Below are 22001 nucleotides of genomic sequence, written 5' to 3' on the forward strand. Positions count from 1 at the left end.
CTGGGTTGAAAATTCTTTTCTTTAAGAATGTTAAATATCGGCCCCCACTCTCTCCTGGCTTGTAGGGTTTCTGCAGAAAGATCCACTGTTAGTCTGATGGGCTTCCCTTTGTGGGTAATCCAACCTTTCTCTAGCCGCCATTAACATTTTTTCCTTCATTTCAACCTTTGTGAATCTGGTGATTAAATGTCTTGGGGTTGCTCTTCTCGAGCAGTATCTTGTGGTATTCTCTGTATTTCCTGAATTTGAATGTTGGCCTGTCTTGCTAGGTTGGGGAAGTTCTCCTGGATAGTATCCTAAAGAGTGTTTTCCAACTTGATTCCATTCTTCCCATCACTTTCAGGTACACCAATCAAATGTATGCTTGGTCTTTTCATATAGTCCTATATTTCTTGGAGCCTTTGTTCATTCCTTTCATTCTCTTTTCTCTAATCTTGTCTTCACGCTGTATTTCATTAAGTTGATCTTCAATCTCTGACATCCTTTCTTCTGCTTGATAGATTCGGCTATTGATATTTGTATATGCTTCATGTAGTTCGCGTGCTGTGTTTTTCGGCTCAATCAGGTCATTTATATTCTTCTCTAAACTGGTTATTTTAGTTAGCAATTCCTCTAACCTTTTTTCAAGGTTCTTAGCTTCCTTCCATTGGATTAGAACATGCTCCTTTAGCTTGGAGGGGTTTGTTATTACCCACCTTCTGAAGCCTACTTTTGTCAATTCATCAAACTCATTCTCCATTCAGTTTTGTTCCCTTGCTGGCAAGGAGCTGTGATCCTTTGGAGGCGAAGAGGCGTTCTGGTTTTTGAAATTTTCAGCCTTTTTGCACTAGTTTTTCCTCACCTTTGTGGATTTATCTACCTTTGTTCTTTGACGTTGGTGACCTTTAGAAGTGTTTTTTGCATGGACGTCCTTTTTGTTGATGTTGATGCTATTCCTTTTTGTTTGTTAGTTTTCCTTCTAACAGGCCCCTCTTCTGCAGGTCTGCTGGAGTTTGTTGGAGGTCCACTCCAGATCCTATATACCTAGGTATCACCAGCAGAGGCTGCAGAACAGCAAAGATTGCTGCCTGTTCCTTCCTCTGGAAGCTTTATCCCAAAGGGAACTCCACCAGATGCCAGCTGGTGCTCTCTTGTATGAGGTATCTGTCGACCCCAAATGGGAGGTGTCTTCCAGTCAGGAGGCACAGGGGTCAGGGACCCACTTGAGGAGGCAGTCTGTCCCTTACCAGAACTCAAGCGCTGTGCTGGCACATCCACTGCTCTCTTCAGAGTCAGCAGGCAAGAATGTTTAAATCTGCTGAAGCTGCGCCCACATCTACCCCTTCTCCCAGGCGCTCTGCCCCAGGGAGATGGGGATTTTGTCTGTAAGCCCTCGAATGGGGCTGTTACCTTTCCTTCAGAGATACCCTGCCCAGTGAGGGGGAATCTACAGAGGCAGTCTGGTTATAGCGACTTTCCTGAGCTGCGGTAGGCTCTGTCCAGCTCCAACTTCCCGGTGGCTTTGTTTACACTGTGAGGGGAAAACTGCCTACTAAAGCCTCAGTAATGGCAGATGCCTCTCCCCCGACCAAGCTCAAGCATCTGAGGTCAACTTCAGACTTCTGTGCTGGCACCGAGAATTTCAAGCCAGTGGACCTTAGCTTCTGGGCTCCATGGCAGTGGAATCTGCTGAGCTAGACCACTTGGCTCCCTGGCTTCAGACCCCTTTCCAGGAGAGTGAACAGTTTTATCTCACTGGCATTCCAGGGGCCACTGGGGTATGAAAAAAACTCCTGCAGCTAGCTGGGTGTCTGCCCAAATGACTGCCCAGTTTTGTGCTTGAAACCCTGGGCCCTGGTGGTGTAGGCACCGGAGGGAATCTCCTGGTCTGCAGGTTGTGAAGACCATGGCAAAAGTGTAGTATCTGGGCCGGAGTGAACCATTCCTCATGGTACAGTCCCTCACGGCTTTCCTTGACTGGCGAGGGGAGTTCCCCAACCCCTTGTGCTTCCTGGGGGATGCAGCGCCCCACCCTGCTTTGGCTCAGCCTCCGTGGGCTGCACCCACTGTCTAACCAGTCCCTGTGTGATGAGCCAGGTACCTCAGTTGGAAATGCAGAAATCACTTGCCTTCTGCGTTGACCTTGCTAGGAGCTGCAGACTGGAGCTGCTCCTACTTGACCATCTTGCCAGCCGCCTCTGTTCCTCTTATAAGAACACTAATCCTATCAGATCAGGGCCCTGCCCTTAAGACCTCATTTAATCTTAATTAGTTCCTTAGAGGCCCCATCTTCAAAGATGCTGGGGGTTAGGGCTTTAACATATGAATTTTAGACAGACATAAACATTTAGTCCATAGCATTCATTGTGTTGTGTATATTAGCAGAACTTTATATACCACAATAAGCTTTATTAACATAAGAAATGATACATGGGATGATAATGCCTTGGTGCCTCTCTTATACCTGGATCACCTTCTCAGTGTCCTTTAATGGCTGAGACTCTTTCCCCTGCTTCCTTAATGTAACATACTCCAAAGCTCATTTCCCAGTCCTTGTAAAACCCATTTTGTTATTCTACGTTTTCTTGAAGGTCTTATCCACTAATCTCACCAAGGCTGATGATTGCAAGTGTGGGTCTACAACCCTATGATATCTCCCTAAACTTCAGAACCTTGCATCCCCAATCTCCTGTTGGGTCCCACCATTCATTCAGACTCAACATATACAAGAGCAAAACCATCATTTTGAAATGTTTTCACAAAAAAGTTGCCCCCTGGGCTTTGTCCCCAGTGATATGCTCATCCTCAAAGCAAACATGGCCTAGTCTTGCCAGGTATCCCCTGGCACGTACAAGAGAGCTCTGAGAATGGATCTTGTTGGGGGCATCCCAGATCCACCCTTAACGAAATAGAAACTGCCTCTCATTGCCCTAAGGTCTGTCCCTTCCACTCTGAACGTTCACAGTGATTATGGATTATCTATGCACAGGGGTGGGCTGTAGGAATGAGAGTGCCTATGAATAAAGTGGCTTCATTAAAATGTGAACACTCTAATTCCAGGCCCACTGGCACTTAGTCATAAGCCTCCCTCCCTCATATATTACAGTTCTGATAATATTGTCTGTGTTTTTATCTGACAGTGCCCCCCGCCCCGTCATGTCCCACCATGGTGTCTGTGTTAGAGCAGACTGCTGGACTGGTGGAGGAGTCAGAAGCATGCCTGGGGTCTTGGCCTCCAGCATTCCATCTTTGGCCCCTCAGAGCCTTAATCAAGGGGTAGATCTTTACTGAAGTGGCTCAGGGCTCTGTGGATATCAGACTGTGTGGTGGCACCTTTAATATTCTCTGAAGCAACAGCTACTTTTCTTGCAAACAACCTAATAAAAGTCACCTGGACTTAGGAGGAACGTATTCAGGGAATTTCACTGGAGCCTTCTGCCTGCTAGTCACTAGGGCCAGCCACAGATATTCCATTTCTCCTCCTTTGAGCACATAGTGGGAGGGTACCTCCCTTCCTCCTTGGAATCACACCTCCTAGGTGTGATTCGTGACTTTCTTTGGCCAATGAGATGTGAGCAGAAACAATGTGGATTAATTCTAATTGAAGTTTTAAGAACCTGAGTCTGTATGGCTGGCTATTGTTAAGTCAAAAATAACAAGATTCTGGTAAGGTTGTGGAGAAAAAGGAACACTTACACACTGCTGGTGGGAGTGTAAATTAGTTCACCCATTGCAGAAGACAGTGTGGCAATTCCTCAAGCATCTAGAGACAGAAATACCATTCGGCCCAGCCATCCCACTTCTGGGTATATACCCAAAGGAATATAAATCATTCTATTATAAAGACACATGCATGTGTTATTCACAAAAGCAAAGACATCGAATCAACCTAAATGCCCATCAATGATAAACTTGATAAAGAAAATGTATATATACACCATGGAATACTATGCAGCCATAAAAAAGAATGAGATCATATCCTTTGCAGGGACATGGATAGAGGTGGAGGCCATTATCCCTAACAAACTAATTCAGGAACAGAAAACCAAATACTGCATATTCTCACTTATAAGTGGGAGCTAAATGAGGAGAACACATGGACACAGAGAGGGGAACAACACACACTGGAGCCTATCAGAGGACAGAGACTGGGAGGAGGGAGAAGATCAGGAAAAGTAACTAACGGATACTAGGCTCAATAACTGGGTGATGAAATAATCTGTACGACAACCCCCCAGGACACATTTGCCTATGTAATAAACCTGCACATCCTGCACGTGTACCCCTGAACTTAAAATAAAACTTAGAAAACAAACAAACAAACAAAGAACTTGAGCCTGGGTCACTTGTTCCCTTTCCCTACCTCAGTGAAAGCATGAGTTGAGATACAGCTTCTACCAGCCTGGGTCCCCAGGTAAGCAAAATATACCCATCCTTACACATGGAGGGTGAACAGGAGGCAAGCTTTTGTCACGTTAAGTCATTTGGATTTGGGGGTTGTTACTGTAACATAAGCCAGCCACTGCTGACAGATACAATCACTCTGTTCATGTCACCAGTTGGCGCCCTTCACTTTCTGACTCAGCCTCCCCTCTGGCTTTTCAATTGCCACTCTCTTTAGTTCAGCTCTCGGGGACACACAGTGCACTCAAGCTACCCAAACATAAAGCTGCCACCTATCAGTTTTAAGGATTAACACTGATACCTGATGCCCTACAGCCTATAGCAACCCAGCAAAACTCCAGTCTCATGGTGTCCAGCCCCATTACCCTTGGCATGAAAACAGGTAGAATTTTCTCCAATCTCAGCACCTAAACAAGTGGCTTCCTATGAAACTGCCGATGCTAGGTGGAATGGCTACACACACACACACACACACACACACACACACACACACACACACATATATATATTTGCTGTCCAAGACAAAGAGTGAAAGGGGACTGGGACAACAGGCATAAATTATCACTGTCCTGGGTGAACTGGTACGCACAGGCACCCTAATTCCACTTTTGCCATCTTTACAGTAATAGGTCCTGGGCTATGAGAAAAATTCCTGGAGGCATTATCTAAGGATAGGTCACCAAATCCAGGAAATGCAATTAAAGGCTTAAGAGGAACATCTGGTAAAATTAATGTGTTTATCAGAGCGTATACTCTGCTTTTACTATTCTATGTGGCATTGCACTGAATGAGTGCAGCTGTTTCCCTAAGTAGGCACATGTGAATAGCAGTAGACATCCAAACAAAACCAAGAGCCCGATGCAAAATCCAGCCGTAAAGCATGAACACCCTGCAGAAATATTAGCAGTGTCTTCCTCCCGCCGGTCAGCCTGGGAGCCATTTAAGAGGAGGAGGGATAAAATCAAGAAAACAAGTCTTAGCAGCAAAAAGAATTATTTAAACAAAGCCAAAGTAAACTCAACTTCAGTGACCATAGGCTTCCTCTCTCCTTCTAGACATGTGAAAAATATCAATGTCAGTGACTATTTTAAAAGACTGCATTATTTTCTAGTAACACTTTGTAAAGAATAGCTGATTAATCCACATTAGGATGGTAATTAGTTGATTCAACGTCTCAGTGGCTTCCAGTAAAGAAGTATGCACTGATTTTGGTAGAAGAATGTTTTCCTGTCTGTCTCAATCCCCACTTCCCTATCTCCCCTTCATGTGATGTGGGTCCTCCACCACAGGGTTGGTCACATGACCTGTGCTAACCCAAGTACCCCATCCCCCAAACTAGGTTCCAGGGATGGGAACAGGATCTAAACAAGACCATGGTACAGTTTGTCTGGGATTGGAACAGTCACTAGGTATATTAGTTTCCTAGGACTGATGTAACATATCACACAAACTGGTTGGCGTCCTGTTGAACACAAACAAGAGAAATGTATTCTCTCACAGTTCTGGAGGCTAGAAATCCAAAACCAATGTGTTGGTAGGGTCACTCTCCCTCCAAAGTCTCTGGAGGAAGGATCCTTCCATGCATCTTCCTGGTTTCTGGAAGGTGCTGGCAATTCTTGGTGTTCTTTGGCTCATAGCTGCATCACTCCCATGTCTGCCTCTGCCTTCACATGGGCTGTCTTCCCCGTCTGCGTCTTCCCATGGTGTTCTCTGTGTGGGTCCCCAGTCACAATGGATTAAGGCCTATTCTACTCCACTGTGACCTCTTCTAAACTTACATCTTAATTAGATCTGCAAAGACCCTCTTTCCAAAAGAAGGTTACATCACAAGTACCAGGGGGACCCTTTCTTTTTTTGAGACGGAGGTTTGCTCTTGTTGCCCAGGCTGGAGCGCAATGGCACAATCTCGGCTCACCACAACCTCTGCCTCCTGGGTTCAAGTGATTCTCCTGCCTCAGCCTCCTGAGTAGCTGGGATTACAGGCATGTGCCACCACACCCGGGTAATTTTTTGTATTTTTAGTAGAGATGGGGTTTCACCATGGTGTTCAGGCTGGTCACGAACTCCCAACCTCAGGTGATCAACCCGCCTCGGCCTCCCAAAGTGCTGGGATTACAGGCATGAGCCACTGCACCTGGCCTAGGGGTACCTTTAATAAATCTTTTTGGGGGGTACAATTCAGCCCACAAGACCAGGTGAGAAAGTCCCTCCCAGTACGATTGCAAGCTCAAACCCACGGTAAGCCTGCTCGCCTGCCCGAGACGAAGTAAACAGAACCTAGAGATGGAGAAAGATGAGAAAGGCAGGGTCCTAATGTTACCGATTCCATGGAATGCAGCCACATCTGAATCCCAGGACACCTCTTGCATTTCCCAGTAACATGACCAACAAAATACCTTTCTGATCAAAATGTATTTAGTTTGGGTTTCTGTCACCTACAATCAAGAGTTCCAATTAATATATCCACCAATGAATAATGCTCTGTAATGTGAATTCAAGTAGTTTCCCATAATCTGGGTGGAAGAGAGAGAGGATGGAAATATTTGTGAAAAAGATTGGTTATGTGCTGATAACTAACGGAATTAAGTGGGTACATAGGAGCTTATCACACTATTATACTATTCTCCCTACTTTACCTATGTTTGAAATTTTCCAAAAAATCAGTTAAATCAAATGTTCAAAAAACAAGTTCTTTTAGGTCTCATACTTAAAGTCTAGCACAAATCAGAGGGGAAAAAATAACAGAAAAAGTAGACTCATACACGAGCCAGACAATAGCAGGCATCCACATGAAATACACGAAAACATTAGCAAAGTTTTCTTTGTGGTCTGCATAGGGCTATCAATATAAGACCTGCATCTACCAGACCTCAAGGTCTTAGACAACAACAGCTGGCTGATGGCCACCTCAGACCATGCAGAAAAGGTCTGGCACCGCAGCTTTTTTTTTTTTTTTTTTTTTTTTTTTTTTTGAGACGGAGTTTTGCTCTGTCGCCCAGGCTGGAGTGCAGTGGCCGGATCTCAGCTCACCGCAAGCTACGCCTCCCAGGTTTACGCCATTCTCCTGCCTCAGCCTCCTGAGTAGCTGGGACTACAGGCGCCCGCCACCTCGCCTGGCTAGTTTTTTGTATTTTTAGTAGAGATGGGGTTTCGCCGTGTTAGCCAGGATGGTCTCGATCTCCTGACCTTGTGATCCGCCCGTCTCGGCCTCCCAAAGTGCTGGGATTACAGGCTTGAGCCACCGCGCCTGGCCTTGGCACGGCAGCTTCTGCTCCTGGGGAAATAACAGAACGCACACTACTCAGTGTAGTGTGGAATTCATCTTTCCCCCCAGGTAATCACAATAAAGCAGCTATTATCCACAGCCAGCCATAAAGCAAGGGTGCAGCTCAGACAAAAGACGGGGTCACTTCTTATCTAAATGTTCACTGAAAAGCATTGTTGTTCTGACACAAGAATGTATTTCATGATTTATCAAATACCCATGATTCTGTCCTTCGATGTAGGCTAGAGTCATCCCCTCTTGGATTAGAGGTTCTCTACCCTAGCTACCCATAAAAATCACCTGGGATCTTTAAAAAATCCTGATGTCCAGGCTGCACCCCAGACCAATTAAATCACAATCTCTGGGGAGAGGTCTAGGCATCAGTGTTTCTAGGAGGTTCCTCAGTGATTCTAATGAGCAACGAGAGCTGAGAACCACTGCGCTGGACAGACCTACATCTGCGAGGCAGTTGAGGCAGCTGCTCACTTTGGATACGTGCCTCACTTCTCTAAGGCATCTGCTACTATCGGTCGGAGCAAATTCACTTCTGGATCTACTCTAGTGAGTAGATCTCAATCAATCCAGAACCTTGTTCCTCCCTCTTTGTATTAGTTTCCTAGAGCTGTATGACAAAATACCATAAACTTGATGACTGCAAACAAGAGAAATTTATTCTCACAGTTCTAGAGGCTGAGAGTCGAAAATCACGGTGTTGGCAGGGCCATGCCCACTTTGAAGGCTCTAGGCAAGGATGCTTCCTTGTCTCTTCCTAGCTCTTGCTGGCTGCCAGCAATCCCTGGTGTTACCTTGTAGAAGCATCACTCCAATCTCTGTCTTCATCATCACTTGGCATCCTCTCTGTATGCCTGTGTCCTTTCTCCTCTTCTTTTTTTTTTTTTTTTTTTTCTTGAGACAGAATTGCATTCTTGTTGCTCAGGCTGCAGTGCAATGGCACGATCTCAGCTCACCACAACCTCCACTTCCCAGGTTCAAGTGATTCTCCTGCCTCAGCCTCCTGAGTAGCTGGGATTACAGGCATGCGCCACCACACCCAGCTAATTTTGTATTTTTTAGTAGAGAGAGGGATTCTCCATGTTGGTCAGTCTGGTCTTGAACTCCTGACATCAGGTGATCCACCCGCCTTGGCCTCCCAACTTTCTCCTCTTCTTATCAGAACACCAGTCTTTCTAGATTAAGAGCCCACCCTACTCCAATATGAACTCAACATAACTGATTACATCTGCACTGACTCTATTTCCAAATAAGGTCACATTCTAAGGTTCCAGGAAGAATACTAATTTGGGTGGTGAGCAGGGGCAGTATTTAACCCAGTGCATTCTTCCTCACCCATATTAAGTGAGTTTTACACTTTGTCTTCACCAGAATGCATGTAAGACATAACTAATTGGGAGTACAATGCCTTTAATAAATTTTATTTTGAAATCATTTTAGATTTATAGGAAAGTTACAAAGATAGTACAAAAGTTCCTGTATACCCTTTACCCAGCTTCGCCTAATGTTAACATGTTACAAAACCATTTATAGGCTGGGTACGGTGTCTCACGTCTATAATCCCAGTACTTTGGGAGGCTGAGGTGGGTGGATCACTTGAGGTCAGGAGTTTGAGGCCAGACTGGCCAACATGGCAAGACCCCATCTCTACTAAAAATACAAAAATTAGCCAGGCGTAGTGGTGCACACCTGTAATCCCAGCTACTCAGGAGGCTAAGGCAGGAGAATCGCTTGAACCCAGGAGGCGGAGGTTGCAGTGACCTGAGATTGTGCCACCTCACTCTAGCCTGGGCGACAGTACAAGACCCCATCTCAAAAACAAAACAAAAACAAAAAACAAACCATTCATAAAAACTAAGACATTAACTCTGGTACAATGCTATTAACTAAACTATACACTTTATGCCTATTTCACCAGGTTTTCCAACAATGCCGTTTTTCTGTTTCAGGATTCAAATCAGGATACCACCTTAAATTTAACATAATGCTCTTAAAAATGAAACAGGTCAGAACCAAGCTCTATTTACAGAATCAAATCAAAACTTCACTTTGGCATCCTTCTTTTGCTCACGCTTCACCCTGTTCCCCACCCCATGTATTTGCATTCAGCTAGTTCTATGTTTCCTCTGTATATCCTTCCTGCTTGAATTTGATAGTCTCAATTTTTTAGTCAAGTTAGTTCTTAACATGGGACCACTCTGAGAATCTAACAGAAGCCATGGAGTCGCTGAGAACGCTGCACAATTTAGCATCCAATTTCAGAGCAGTCAGATACTAATCCACTTCCCTCCTCCCCAAGGGCTTCTACCTAAGTATAGAACCACCTTGCAGAGTTTGGCTTCCCCAGGCATTGATTCTGCAATGAAATCATCACAACTCACTATCAATCTCTCTTCCAAGGCAATTTCTCCAGATCCTGGACATAGTGCAGTGCTCCATACTCTGGGTCTTGGCCAACCTTAGCTGTCCCAGCCACTGCCTCAGGCTGAGGCTGAGAAGGGCTGGCTGTGCAGAGCTCTCCCACTGGGCCCTGAAGGCAGCTGGACTCCCTCTCCAGCCAACTTGGCTGTAAGCATAGAACCCCCACAAGTTCTGCTTGACCCAGCACCTCTTCTGAGCCCACTTTCTCCACGAGTGGGAAGAAATATCTCAGAATGTTAACACTTCTCAGTCCACAAGCCATGTTATCATCTGAATTTCAACAAAGAAAAGTGACTCCAGCACACTGAGTGGGATCAACTTGCTCTACCAACTTTGGATCTTCTGTCATTTGGAAATGACGGGGATCCTGGACTCACAGCAATGCCTGCCTACTATTATCTTTGGAATCAGTATGTGAGGCCCCCTAGAGGTGAGAAACATACAAATGTACAACCCCACATGTTCTCTTAAGCTCCCATACCAGCCCTTGTAGCAGTAACCAAGGAAAGGGAAACTCCATCTGCACTCACAGCTCACAACCTTATGTTTGAACCTCTTCTCCAACTGACTCCTTGAACCCTGTTCTGACCCCCTCACCCTGCCATCCTTGGATGTTGCTTGTTTCCATCAACGCCTCATCCATCTGACTCATGCTGAAGATGGTCCAGGTGTCACCTGAGCTTTGCTACCTTTGGTAAAGACCTGTGCAGGCTTCTCTTTGCCCTGGAGTCACACTTTGTCCCCTACTGACACCCCAGCCAGGATCACACCAATACCTCCAACATCAATCAGAAGTCAGCAAGAATGGAAAATAGACTAAAGTAACTTCTATGGACAGGGCTGGGTCTATTCTTACCTTCTGCAAATGGTTCCCATTCATAAAACCGGCCCATGAATGGCTTGTTGTTGTAGGATGCACACTGTACCTCCCGGATACTTCTACTGCTTTCTGGACATACCTAATAAAGCAGATATTAAATATGCAATTAGTGTCCATACTGTTCATAGCTCCAGGATACATCTCCAAACTCTGGATACCTTTCCAACTTTATTTATTTTTTATTTTTATTCTTATTTATTTTGGGGGGCACTCTTGTCACCCAGGCTGGAGTGCAGTGGCCCAATCTCGACTCACTGCAAACTCCACCTCCCAGGTTCAAGTGATTCTCCTGCCTCAGCCTCCCAAGTAGCTGGAATTACAGGCACCCACCACCATACCTGGCTAATATTTGTATTTTTTGTAGAGATGGGCTTTCACCATGTTGGTCAGGCTGGTTTTGAACTCCTGACCTCAGGTGATCCACCCACCTCAGCCTCCCAAAGTGCTGGGATTACAGGCGTAAGCCATCGCGCCCGGCCCATTTCCAACTTTAAATACCAGCCCTCTTCTACCTAAACTACTGAGTTTCTGATCATTTGCTCATAACCTGCATGAAAAAGTTTAAATGCAGATCCCCAGGTTTCACGTATGCCAACTCAATCGTTATAGGGGCAAGAAATTTTTAACAAGCTCCCCAGATTATCTTTTTGCACACTGTAATTTGAAAACCACTGATCTAAACCTTCTACTCCTGACAAGTCAGTCTACTCCATTCTCTCAAAGAGGCCATCTGCTTCTGTTTGACTTTGTTCATGCCATTCCCCTTGCATGGAATAGTAGTCACAGCAGACACGTTCAGAGCCCTTACCTTTGCCAGGCACTACTTTAAACATGTTCCACATATGAACTCATTTAATCTTCACAACAACCAATGAGGTAAACACTGTAGTTTTACAGATTTTTCATGAGAGCAAACTCATGAAAGAGTTTTCATGGAGGAGTCACACAGCCAGTGAGGTGTGGGGCCTGGATTTAAATGCAAGCAGCCTGGTTCCCACCAGGCTGTCTCTCATTGTCCTCCCCATCTTCTCTAAATTCTAGTTTAAATTCTGTCCCACCTAAAGCAGGAATTTCCGACCTTCTGCGTGCAAAACAATCACCCAGAGATCCTTTTGGAAATGCAAACTTCTGGATCCCTCCATGAAGGATTATTATTCAGTAAATCTGGGATGAAATCCAGAGATCTGTATTTTATCAAGTTTATCCAGGTGATTCTGATGCACTAGACTACTCAAGGAAAACATACTGCTCCCTCTGGCTTTTTTCTTCCTCATTTATAAATGGTAAATATGAGCAAAGTGTGGTATAGAGTAAATAAGTATGAGACAGAAAATAATAAGATCAGAATCTCTAATTCATACTGTGGATAAAGTATGATCTAGCTTTGTTGAACCCGAACTATACTCTAAGAGAGTGTGTGTGTGTGTGTGTGTGTGTGTGTGTGTGTGAATAATCAGAAGGAAAAGAAGCCTGGCCCCTGAAACATCAAACAGTACTGTGTAGAAGAAGTCTCTGGAATAAACTGCTAATAGGATAGTTCAAAGTCTTCAAGGATTTGTAGAGAAATCCACTGTATGTATCAGAAATATTAGGTCTCCTGGAAGATGAGGGACCAGAGGAAGGACTGAAAATAGGTGTGAGGGTAAACATCTCCTGCTTGATTAAGGACAGTCGCAGCTGGGGAGGCTGCTGGTACAAACGTGCAGTGGCCATTACCTTGCTGTGGTCTGAGCCAAACCATATGGAGCAAGAAGCCCTCTAAAGCAGAACATGATGGAAACTGGTAGGAAAAAACAGGCAGGGTGGGCTGAGCTCTGACAATCAGTGAGAGGCAGACAGGCCGCAGAAGCCTGTCTCCTAGGGCTCTGGAAGCCAACCTGTTGGCAACCCTGAAGCTGGGCCCATGTAAGCTTCCAGCAACACCAGCTGTCTCCATGAAGGGTTTTGAGTTAACTAAGATGCTTTTCACAGCCCTTTGGCCTGAGCCAACGTTCGAGTAGGATGTGAACAGCTGGGTGACTTGGAGAGGCCACCATCCCTGTAGCAGTCCCCAAGTACAGCTTCGAGAAAGAAACCTTAAGGAGTTTGTTAAAAATGCAGATTCTCAAGCCTCACTCTGGCAGGAGAGTGGGGAAAAGAGCCCAGGAATATATGCTTGAAGTGCTCCTTGGGTGATTCTGGTGCAGCCTGTGCATCCTAACCTGTGCAGCAGTGATGAAGAGTCACGCCCAAGCCCCATCTCACTCACTCCAAATTACTTAACACAGAATCACAGAGTGCTAGAGCAAAAGAAAAAATCAAATCCAACCCCTTTCATTTACGGATGAGGGAACTGAGACCTGGAGATGTGGCAAGCCTTGCCAAAGGCTCCACAGTGACACAGAAGCAGAGCCCAGAGCGCTGATGGCCCACTCTGTCCATAATCAGAACTAGAGATCAGCTGCTGGGCTGCAGGTCTTCATAACAGAAACAGACCAGCACAAGCGGCTGAAGGTCCTGTTCCTCAAATAACTACACCTAAGTAAAGCCAAGGTGCTTTACAACGAGGCTGCAGCTAGAAGCCACCCTTCATTAACCTGGTGGCAGTTACTAGAACTGGAAGCTGTAGACTACAAAGACTTAGTCTGCTTAACCTCTCTCTCTCAATGAGTAAAACGGGCCGGGCGCGGTGGCTCAAGCCTGTAATCCCAGCACTTTGGGAGGCCGAGACGGGCGGATCACGAGGTCAGGAGATCGAGACCATCCTGGCTAACACGGTGAAACCCCGTCTCTACTAAAAAATACAAAAAAAAAACTAGCCGGGCGAGGTGGCAGGCGCCTGTAGTCCCAGCTACTCCGGAGGCTGAGGCAGGAGAATGGTGTGAACCCGGGAGGCGGAGCTTGCAGTGAGCTGAGATCCGGCCACTGCACTCCAGCCTGGGCGACAGAGCGAGACTCCGTCTCAAAAAAAAAAAAAAAAAAAATGAGTAAAACAGCTAATAGGCTAGACCACAAACCAATGCACATTCAGAATTATCTAGAATTGCTCAGTACTTGATAACATAAATGTCTATTTCATGACTGAGAAAGGAGTCCACAATCCATTAAGTTATCAGTGTTAAAAAGACTATGTGTGTGGAGTGCGTGTGTACATACACAGAGAGAGGTTAAAAGTGTTATCTCTGGAAGGTGACATTATAGATGTTGTTAATTTATAATTAATTGTTAGTCTATTTGTGTTATTTATTTTTTTCTGCAATAAACATGTAATATTTATGTAATAAAAGTGACAACTGGCCAGGCAGGCGCAGTGGCTCATGGTTGTAATCCCCTAGCACTTTGGGAGGCCAAGGCAGGCAGATCACTTGAGGTCTGGAGTTTGAGATCAGCCTGCCAACATAGTGTAACCCTGTCTCTACTAAAAGTACAAAAAATTAGGTGGGTGTGGTGGCATGCACCTGTGATCCCAGCTACTCGGGAGGCTGAGGCATGAGAATCACTTACACCTTTGAGGAAGAGGTTGCAATGAGCTGAGATCGTGCCTCTGCACTCTAGCCTGGGTGACAAAGCAAGACTCTGTCTCAAAAAAAAAAAGTGGCAATGTATCAGAATTGAGCTCTTCCAAATACACTAGCCCTTAGCTAGCTTTGCATGTCCTTGCAGTTTAAGGTATGGCTTAATACTCCACTAATGCCCAGTTTAGGGTATGGCTTAATATTCCACTAATGCCCAGTGCTCTCACATCCATACACATTTGCCAACCCAACTTACTGTGGATCATTCAGGATATCCTGTCCCTTGGTCACCATTAAGTCATTCACATCTAAGCATAGCCCGGTTTCTATCTAAGACAGAAGAGCTTAACATGGCATCAGAGCCACAATGGTCAGCAGATCCACCTGCAGTTGCCAGGAGTCAGCTGAGCCTAGTAGGAGGTAACGAGGTGTCCTGGTAGACGGGCATGGCCCTGTGTGTGACTCCAGCAAGGACTCACATGACACCAGGCAAACTGCATGGGCATGGCCCTGTATGTGACTCCAGCAAGGACTCACATGACACCAGGCAAACTGCATGGGCATGGCCCTGTGTGTGACTCCAGCAAGGACTCACATGATGCCAGGCAAACTGCAAGCCTGGAGGGCAGAGGGATGTGGCCAGAGAAATGCAAGGCTTCTTGGGCCCGGACGTGGAAGTGGGTTATTGAGGCAGCATTATGGTCTAGGCAAGGAAGGCAGAAGCCTGGACTGATGATACTGATGATGATAATGATGATGATACCTAACTTTTATTGAGCATTTATTAAATGTTAGACATTCCACTATGTGATTTACATATATTCAGCTCATTTAGTCCTCACAATAACTATTATACCCATTTTACAGACGAGGAACCCAAGGCAACAAAAAGTTAAATGAGCTGCATAAGGTCACAGGGCTTGTAAGTGGTGAAATCAAGATTTGAACCCTGACACTTTGCATCTGAAATCCATCATAGTAACCACTATGCCACGGTGCCCTCCTTGACTGTGTAGACAATAAAGTTAATTTGTGATGGGTCCTCAGACAAGAGAGCCATAACTGTGTCTTGTCTATTGTCAGGATAGGGCTAGAGGCAAAAGCTGGAATCAGTCCCTAAGGCCTGGTGAAGTGGCTGGTCTCTGCTACAAGGAGCATGGAGCTGTGGAGTGAGAAGGAAAACCAAGCAGGGCCTGGGAAATCCTGTTTCATGTCTCTTTTATAGATTACATCTGTTTGTACTTGTCATACTATTATCGGGATGTGATCTCCTCTCATTTTAACAGACTCTCTGAAGTTAAAACTGCCAGGTTACAGATCCTTTTACCCCTTCTTAGGTTTTAAATTGTTAGGTTTTAAATTGGTTGTTTCCTGATGTCATGGACTGAGTCACCTTCACCTTATCAGTAATCGTCTGTACATTACACTGTGAACTGGCCCTGGGGACAGGTTTCTTGCAGATAGCTAGCAGATCCTTTCCATGGGCAGAGATTCTTGCAATCTTCAAGCCAGAAAACTGAGACGGGGAAAAGCCATGTAGATAGAGATCAGGCTCATTCAGGATGAGACTAACAAAGTCTGGAGATTTAGAGCCAAGTAATGCCCCTAAGGAGATAACCTCCCTTCAAATGACTCCCACCCAAAAGAGGGAGGGATGTTTCCACTGGACTTTTAATGGAAGAGAAATAAAGATGTACTTTAATATGATTAGCTGACTCCTTATAAAGCAGTATGAGCCCTATCCAAAGTTCCATCTAGACGATTGCCTGGGGTTGCTATGAGTCACAAATAGTATTATGGAAACTCCAGCTACATTTCTAGTGACCCTGGTTAATCTGAAATGACAACTGCCTGTACCCAACTTCACTGCTCGAGAGGCCACCATCAGTGATCATAAACTTACCTTTTGGTAATTAATTACTGTCATCTCCCCAGGAGATGAACAGCATCGTCTCCAATGTAGCGTGCCAAGGAACATGACCTTGAAGTCTGCCTGCGTCAGATACGCAATTTTTTTTATCCTTTCCATTGCTATGAATTCAATCAAAAGACCAGCTACCATAGCAACATATGATGTATTGAACGTCACCACAGTCATGAAACCTTTAAAAAAAAAAATAAATCTAGAAAATGTCCCTGCACTGTCATGAGAAAGTGGCTGTGTGACCTTGGGAAAAACATTTAGCTTCTCAAAGTCTAAACTACCACAATTGAATAACAAGCCCTGTACCACCTTCCAGGCCCCAATCCCCAGGGGGTTTTAGGGGATTTTTAAGTTGTAATATATTAATGTTTCCAGCTCTCTGTAATGCTCAATAAATGTTTGCTGAAGTGGAGACACCAAATGTCCACTGTGGAGAATCCAGTAGTTCCAGAAGCCGTACATGCCTGAAAACTATGTGTTCTGAGCAAACATGCCCTTCCTTCCTTTCTCATCTACAGCTGGAAAATGGGCTTGTTTTCTAGCTATAGAGAAATAGCTCCGGTTATCTTGCACATTTTTCAAATATATTTAATATCTCCTTTCTCAAATTACACAGAACAAACTCAACCTCACAAAAACCTTTGCCACCTTTCACCACAGACATTTTCCAGTCAGGGAATTAACTGGTTTGTCCAAAGAGTCGGGTAAAGGCTTTGGATGTTTTCTGTTTGTTTGTTTTGTTTTAATCTGAGATTTTCTTAATTCTCAAACGCTTTTTTTTTTTCCATCCAAGGGAAGTTCATAATGTTCTCCTAGGGAGAGGTGTTTCCCTCTCATTCAATACCTACATCAAAGCCCCAAAGGATGTTAATGTGACACTAAGCCCAGCCATTCACCCAGGCCAATCTTAGATTTTTAAATATCCAAGATCCCTTCAAATCTAGGCCTATCTCAAGAGTGCTTACTTATGACTGCCTATTTATATTATTTACATATCTCTATGTCTGTAAGAAGACCTAAAAAAGAATTCCGTTTTCCCTAACTAATCAGGAAGCACATGGCAAAATGTAAACTTGTTAAAAAAGTTAGTCTCTGCAGTGTGGCCCATGCCTGTGATCCCAGCACTTTTGGAGGCTAAATTGGGAGCATGCTTGAGTGCAGAAGTTCAAGACCACCATGGGCAACATAGCAAGACCCCATCTCTACACAAAATAAAAATAAGCTGAGCATAGTAGTACATGCCTGTAGGCTGAGGCAGAAGGATTGTTTGAATCCAGGAGTTTGAGGCTGTAGTGAGCTATGATCATGCCGCTGCACTCCAACCTGGACAACACAGTGAGACCCTGTCTCAAGCAAAACCAAAACCAAAAATCAAAAACCAAACCACCTTACTCTCCCAGGGAGCACACATTTCCTAGTGGCTATTTCCGGTATCACACTAATAAGACTGGCTTCCTTCCCCTCTGCTATCTGCTGAGGCAGGGTGTAAAATTCCATTCAAAGGCAAATATTCATTGCAGCGCTCCACGTGTCAGGTGTTGACAGTAATGAGGATACAAAGAAGAATCTGCCATAACAGCCTCCCTCAGGGATTTATAGGCCAACTCGAGAAAAACGCATAAACAAAAATGTATAATGCATGGAAAGGAATGTAGTGAATTGTTTGGACACAACATTTCTAATCTTGCAAAGGAAGGAGTTAACTGATTTTTCCTAATGTTGAAAAATCAAGAAAATAAAAATTGTTAATATACTACATATAGCCAAAAATATAAGTTAAAATAAAAAATGTGGCTAGTGTAGATCAGCAGGAGTGGAAGGAAAGGGGGTCATTTCTTCATCTTCTAGAATAAGGAGTTGATACAGAAAATTTAAGTTGATATATCGAGAAGCAGGGGTATTAATATGTCATTTCGAGTTATAGAGAGAATGAACATAAGAACAAGTTAAAAATCACTGGCTGTGATTACATCTTGAGAGACAGACTAGGATATACATGTCTTTGCTGTTCTGATATTTCTTACTCTTGTTTGTACAACTGTTTATAATCATGAAAAATGACAACTGTTAACAATTCTTGTGTATATATATTTGTGTGTGTGTGTATATAAATATACACAGGTTTATGTATACACATATGTGTGTGTGATGTGTGTATACACACGTATACATGTTTAAATATACATATACGTGTGTGATTCATGTAAATGTATATGTGTGTGTGTGTATGTATATATATACATGAAAAAGTAAGAGAATTTTCTATGGAAATTCCAAGTGGTCTGAGAAGACAGAAAGAAAAATGCTGCAAAAAGCACTGATTCTCACACATATTTCCTAGATGAGGAGGCTAGTGATAAGCTCATGATAAGAGAAACTAGTGTTGAAACCCCCAGTCTGCCCATCCAGTAACTGGCCTCATGGTTCCTGGCAAGCTTTACACCTTACAGAACTGTACTCGATTCTTACTTGGCCCGTTTACTAAGTTTTTGCTTAAAATTGCAGTCCGAAAGTTTTTAGCTCCTCTTTCATTCAATATCAGACTAGAGATGGAGTAGAATTAGAATCTGCCTGCAGAGAGCACACCCAGCTAGATTTAAGATTTGGCTAACACCTTCCCCTTATTTGCACTTACTTTGGGGCAGAAACAACTACACATGGATAAATCCATTGTCAAAAGCCAGTCCTACCCCAGGGAAATTCACTGGAGAGTCATTGATACCAGAACTCATCACATCCATGTTTGCTATAAGTTGCTTTTAGCCCCAGGAGTTTCTCCCTCATAATGTTAAGTGCACTCTGTCTAAACTCAGGATCACGCCTCCTTTGGCAGCAAAGCCCCTTAAAAACTCGTAATTTTGTCCCTGCCTTGCACTACAGCCTCCCTCCTCCAGAAGAGGTCAGAGTATCAATCAGTCTCCTCTCCAGGGAGAAAATGTTGCATTCAGAGTGCCTAGGAGAAAGCGTTCAATTCGGAGTACCTAAGAGAAAGTGGGAAGAGAGACACCTAAGCCTCCAGGACAAAGGCAGAAAGGATTTTTGTTGTTGTTGTTGTTGTTGTTTTAGAGACAAGGTATTGCTCTGCCCCCCAGGCTGGAGTACAGTGGTGTGATCCTAGTTCAAAGCATCCTCCAACTCCTGGGCTCAAACAATCCTCCCACCTCAAGCCTCCTAAGTAACTGGGACCACAGGCCCACACCATCAACCTCAGCTGTTCTTTAAATTTTTTGCAGAGACAAGGTCTCACTATGTTCCCCAGGCTGGTCTTGGACTCCTGGCCTCTGGCCTCAACCAGTCCTCCCACCACGGCCTCTCACAGTGCTGGGATTACAGGCATGAGCCAATTAAGCCCAACTGAGCCTGGCCAGAAAAGGGTTGTTTTTTTTTTTTCAACTGCATCCCCTCAAGCACCAGAGGAATTGAGGTTTGATTTCTCCTTCCTCTGTTGCAATCCCTATAAAAACTCTAGCTATCAAGTCTTGGAATTCAATGAGCTTCCATGAAGAAGGAACTTAACTGTTTACTCTGTTCCTTGAGTTGCTATTACTTTTAGCCCTCACTGAGAAAGTGCAGGGCTGCGGATTAATCATGGCTCCTGCCCTGTGTTGCCCCTTCACTGCTGAAGACAAACTTGCAGGTGAAGTCTTCACTCACTAGAAACACATCTGATTCCACCAAGAGGTCCTTGAGTGCCTCCTCCTTGCTCCTCAGCACTTACAGGACTGCAAAGGGCCTCCAGGACCCCTGTCACTTGCTCTTCCTAAAGCATCCTCCCTCGCCTGGATAATCCGCACTCGAACTCCACCCAAGCCAGGTTAATTTCCACTGTGTGGGAATTTGAAAGGACCTATGTGGCATGTGCAATGGCACATATGATCTACACTGTTAATGCCTTTTTATGAGTCTATCCCTCTTACTGAACTCGAGCTGCATAAGGCAAGAGGCTGCTCCCATCTCACTGTCTCCAACCACAGCCTAACATCTCACCCCACGCAATCAACGTCAATGTTATGCTTATGGACTCCAAGCAAAAGCCTTCTCTTGGGAGTACTTAAAAGACTTTGTGCCACTGCACTCCAACCTGTGCAACAGAGCGAGACTCTGTCTCAAAACACAAAACACAAAAAACAAAACAAACACACACACACACACACAAACAAGGCCGGGTGCAGTGGTTCATGCCTGTTATCACAGCACTTTGGGGGGCCGAGGTGGGCAGATCACCTGAGGTCAGGAGCTGGAGACCAGCCTGGCCAAGATGGTGAAACTCTGTCTCTACTAAAAATACAAAAATTAGCTGGGTATGGCGGTGTGCACCTGTAATTCCAGCTACTTGGGAGGGTGAGGTAGAAGAATGGCTTGAACCCGGGAAGCGGAGGTTGTAGTGAGCTGAGATCGCACCACTGTACTCTAGCCTGGGCGACAGAGTGAGACTCTATCTCAAAAAAAAAAAAAAAAAAAAAAAAGACCTTGGACCAGATTGCGTCCACCACAGTCCACCACAGTCCACCACATACAGTCTGCTGAAGGAGAGTGTTGCACTAGCTGATGTTTGAGATTGGTGCTGGAAAAGACCATAGATTCACCATCTGTACTAGGATGTGTCACCTGAACTTCCTCATACACATTGTAGGCAAAAAAAAAAAAAAAATATTTCCTTATCTTTAAAGTCTACATTCAGAAATCTTACATGAATTGAACAATCTCAGAGACATGTTGGAATGCTTAAAATTCCTAGATCACACCATAAGATAGGTCTTAATATTAAACATGCACATCGGAAGATGTAAATAACTCACTATCATGAAGTTGGTTATCTATAGTTTCAGTCTTATCACTTTAAAGTCACCATGACCCAAGGCTGATAACACTGAAACTAAATCACAGCTGAATTGTTGGGTCTCTTGGCAATCTTGTTTTGTCACTGTGTAAAGGTAAAGGAGCCTCAATCGCAGCTAACACGGGACTGAGGACAACTCTGAGCAAGTCTGATCATTTCATCCACGCATTTCTTCAGTTACCACTGAGAACCTGGAAGATGTTCAGATATGGGGAGACCTTACTTCATTCCTATCTAAAGGGGGGTATGCCAGTCCCATTTATTTCCTAACAATGTGTCAGCACCATGCCTTCCATGTGTGGCTGCCATGCCAGCTCTTCTATATGCCATCTTGTCTGAACCTGACATCAACCCTACAGGGTAAGGATTATTAGCCCACTTTACAGATGGTCCTCAGGGTGTTAAGTGACTTGCCCAAGGAAACTCAGCTCCTCTGTGTCAAAGCTTGGCATCTGTATACCTTTTCCTCTTTGAGCAGGAATACTTACATAATTGGGGCATTCATGTCCTCTCTTGATGCTGGACATCAGGGAGGACAAAGAAATGTCTACCTGAGGTCATTGACGCTGAGATGCTAGGGCATATGGGTCCATCTGGGGAGTATATAAAAAAAAGCAATAGGCTGGGCGCGGTGCCTCAAGCCTGTAATCCCAGCACTTTGGGAGGCCGAGACGGGCGGATCACGAGGTCAGGAGATCGAGACCATCCTGGCTAACACAGTGAAACCCCATCTCTACTAAAACAATACAAAAAACTAGCCGGGCGAGGTGGCGGGCGCCTGT

At 44.6% G+C, this 22001-nt stretch overlaps 1 protein-coding gene across 2 annotated transcripts in view; it reads right to left on the reverse strand.

Moving 5' to 3' along the window:
* Positions 1 to 22001, reverse strand: part of THSD4 (thrombospondin type 1 domain containing 4) — a 702136-nt gene that overhangs the window by 551894 nt on the left and 128241 nt on the right. For both annotated transcript variants that reach the window (XM_030929758.1, XM_030929757.1), the window contains exon 6: positions 10938 to 11040. In XM_030929758.1, the coding sequence (XP_030785618.1) occupies positions 10938 to 11040 (103 nt within the window). The remainder of the gene's footprint in view (positions 1 to 10937; positions 11041 to 22001) is intronic.

This window comes from Rhinopithecus roxellana, chromosome 5, assembly GCF_007565055.1.
Source record: "Rhinopithecus roxellana isolate Shanxi Qingling chromosome 5, ASM756505v1, whole genome shotgun sequence".
In the NCBI taxonomy this organism is placed as follows: Eukaryota; Metazoa; Chordata; class Mammalia; order Primates; family Cercopithecidae; genus Rhinopithecus; species Rhinopithecus roxellana.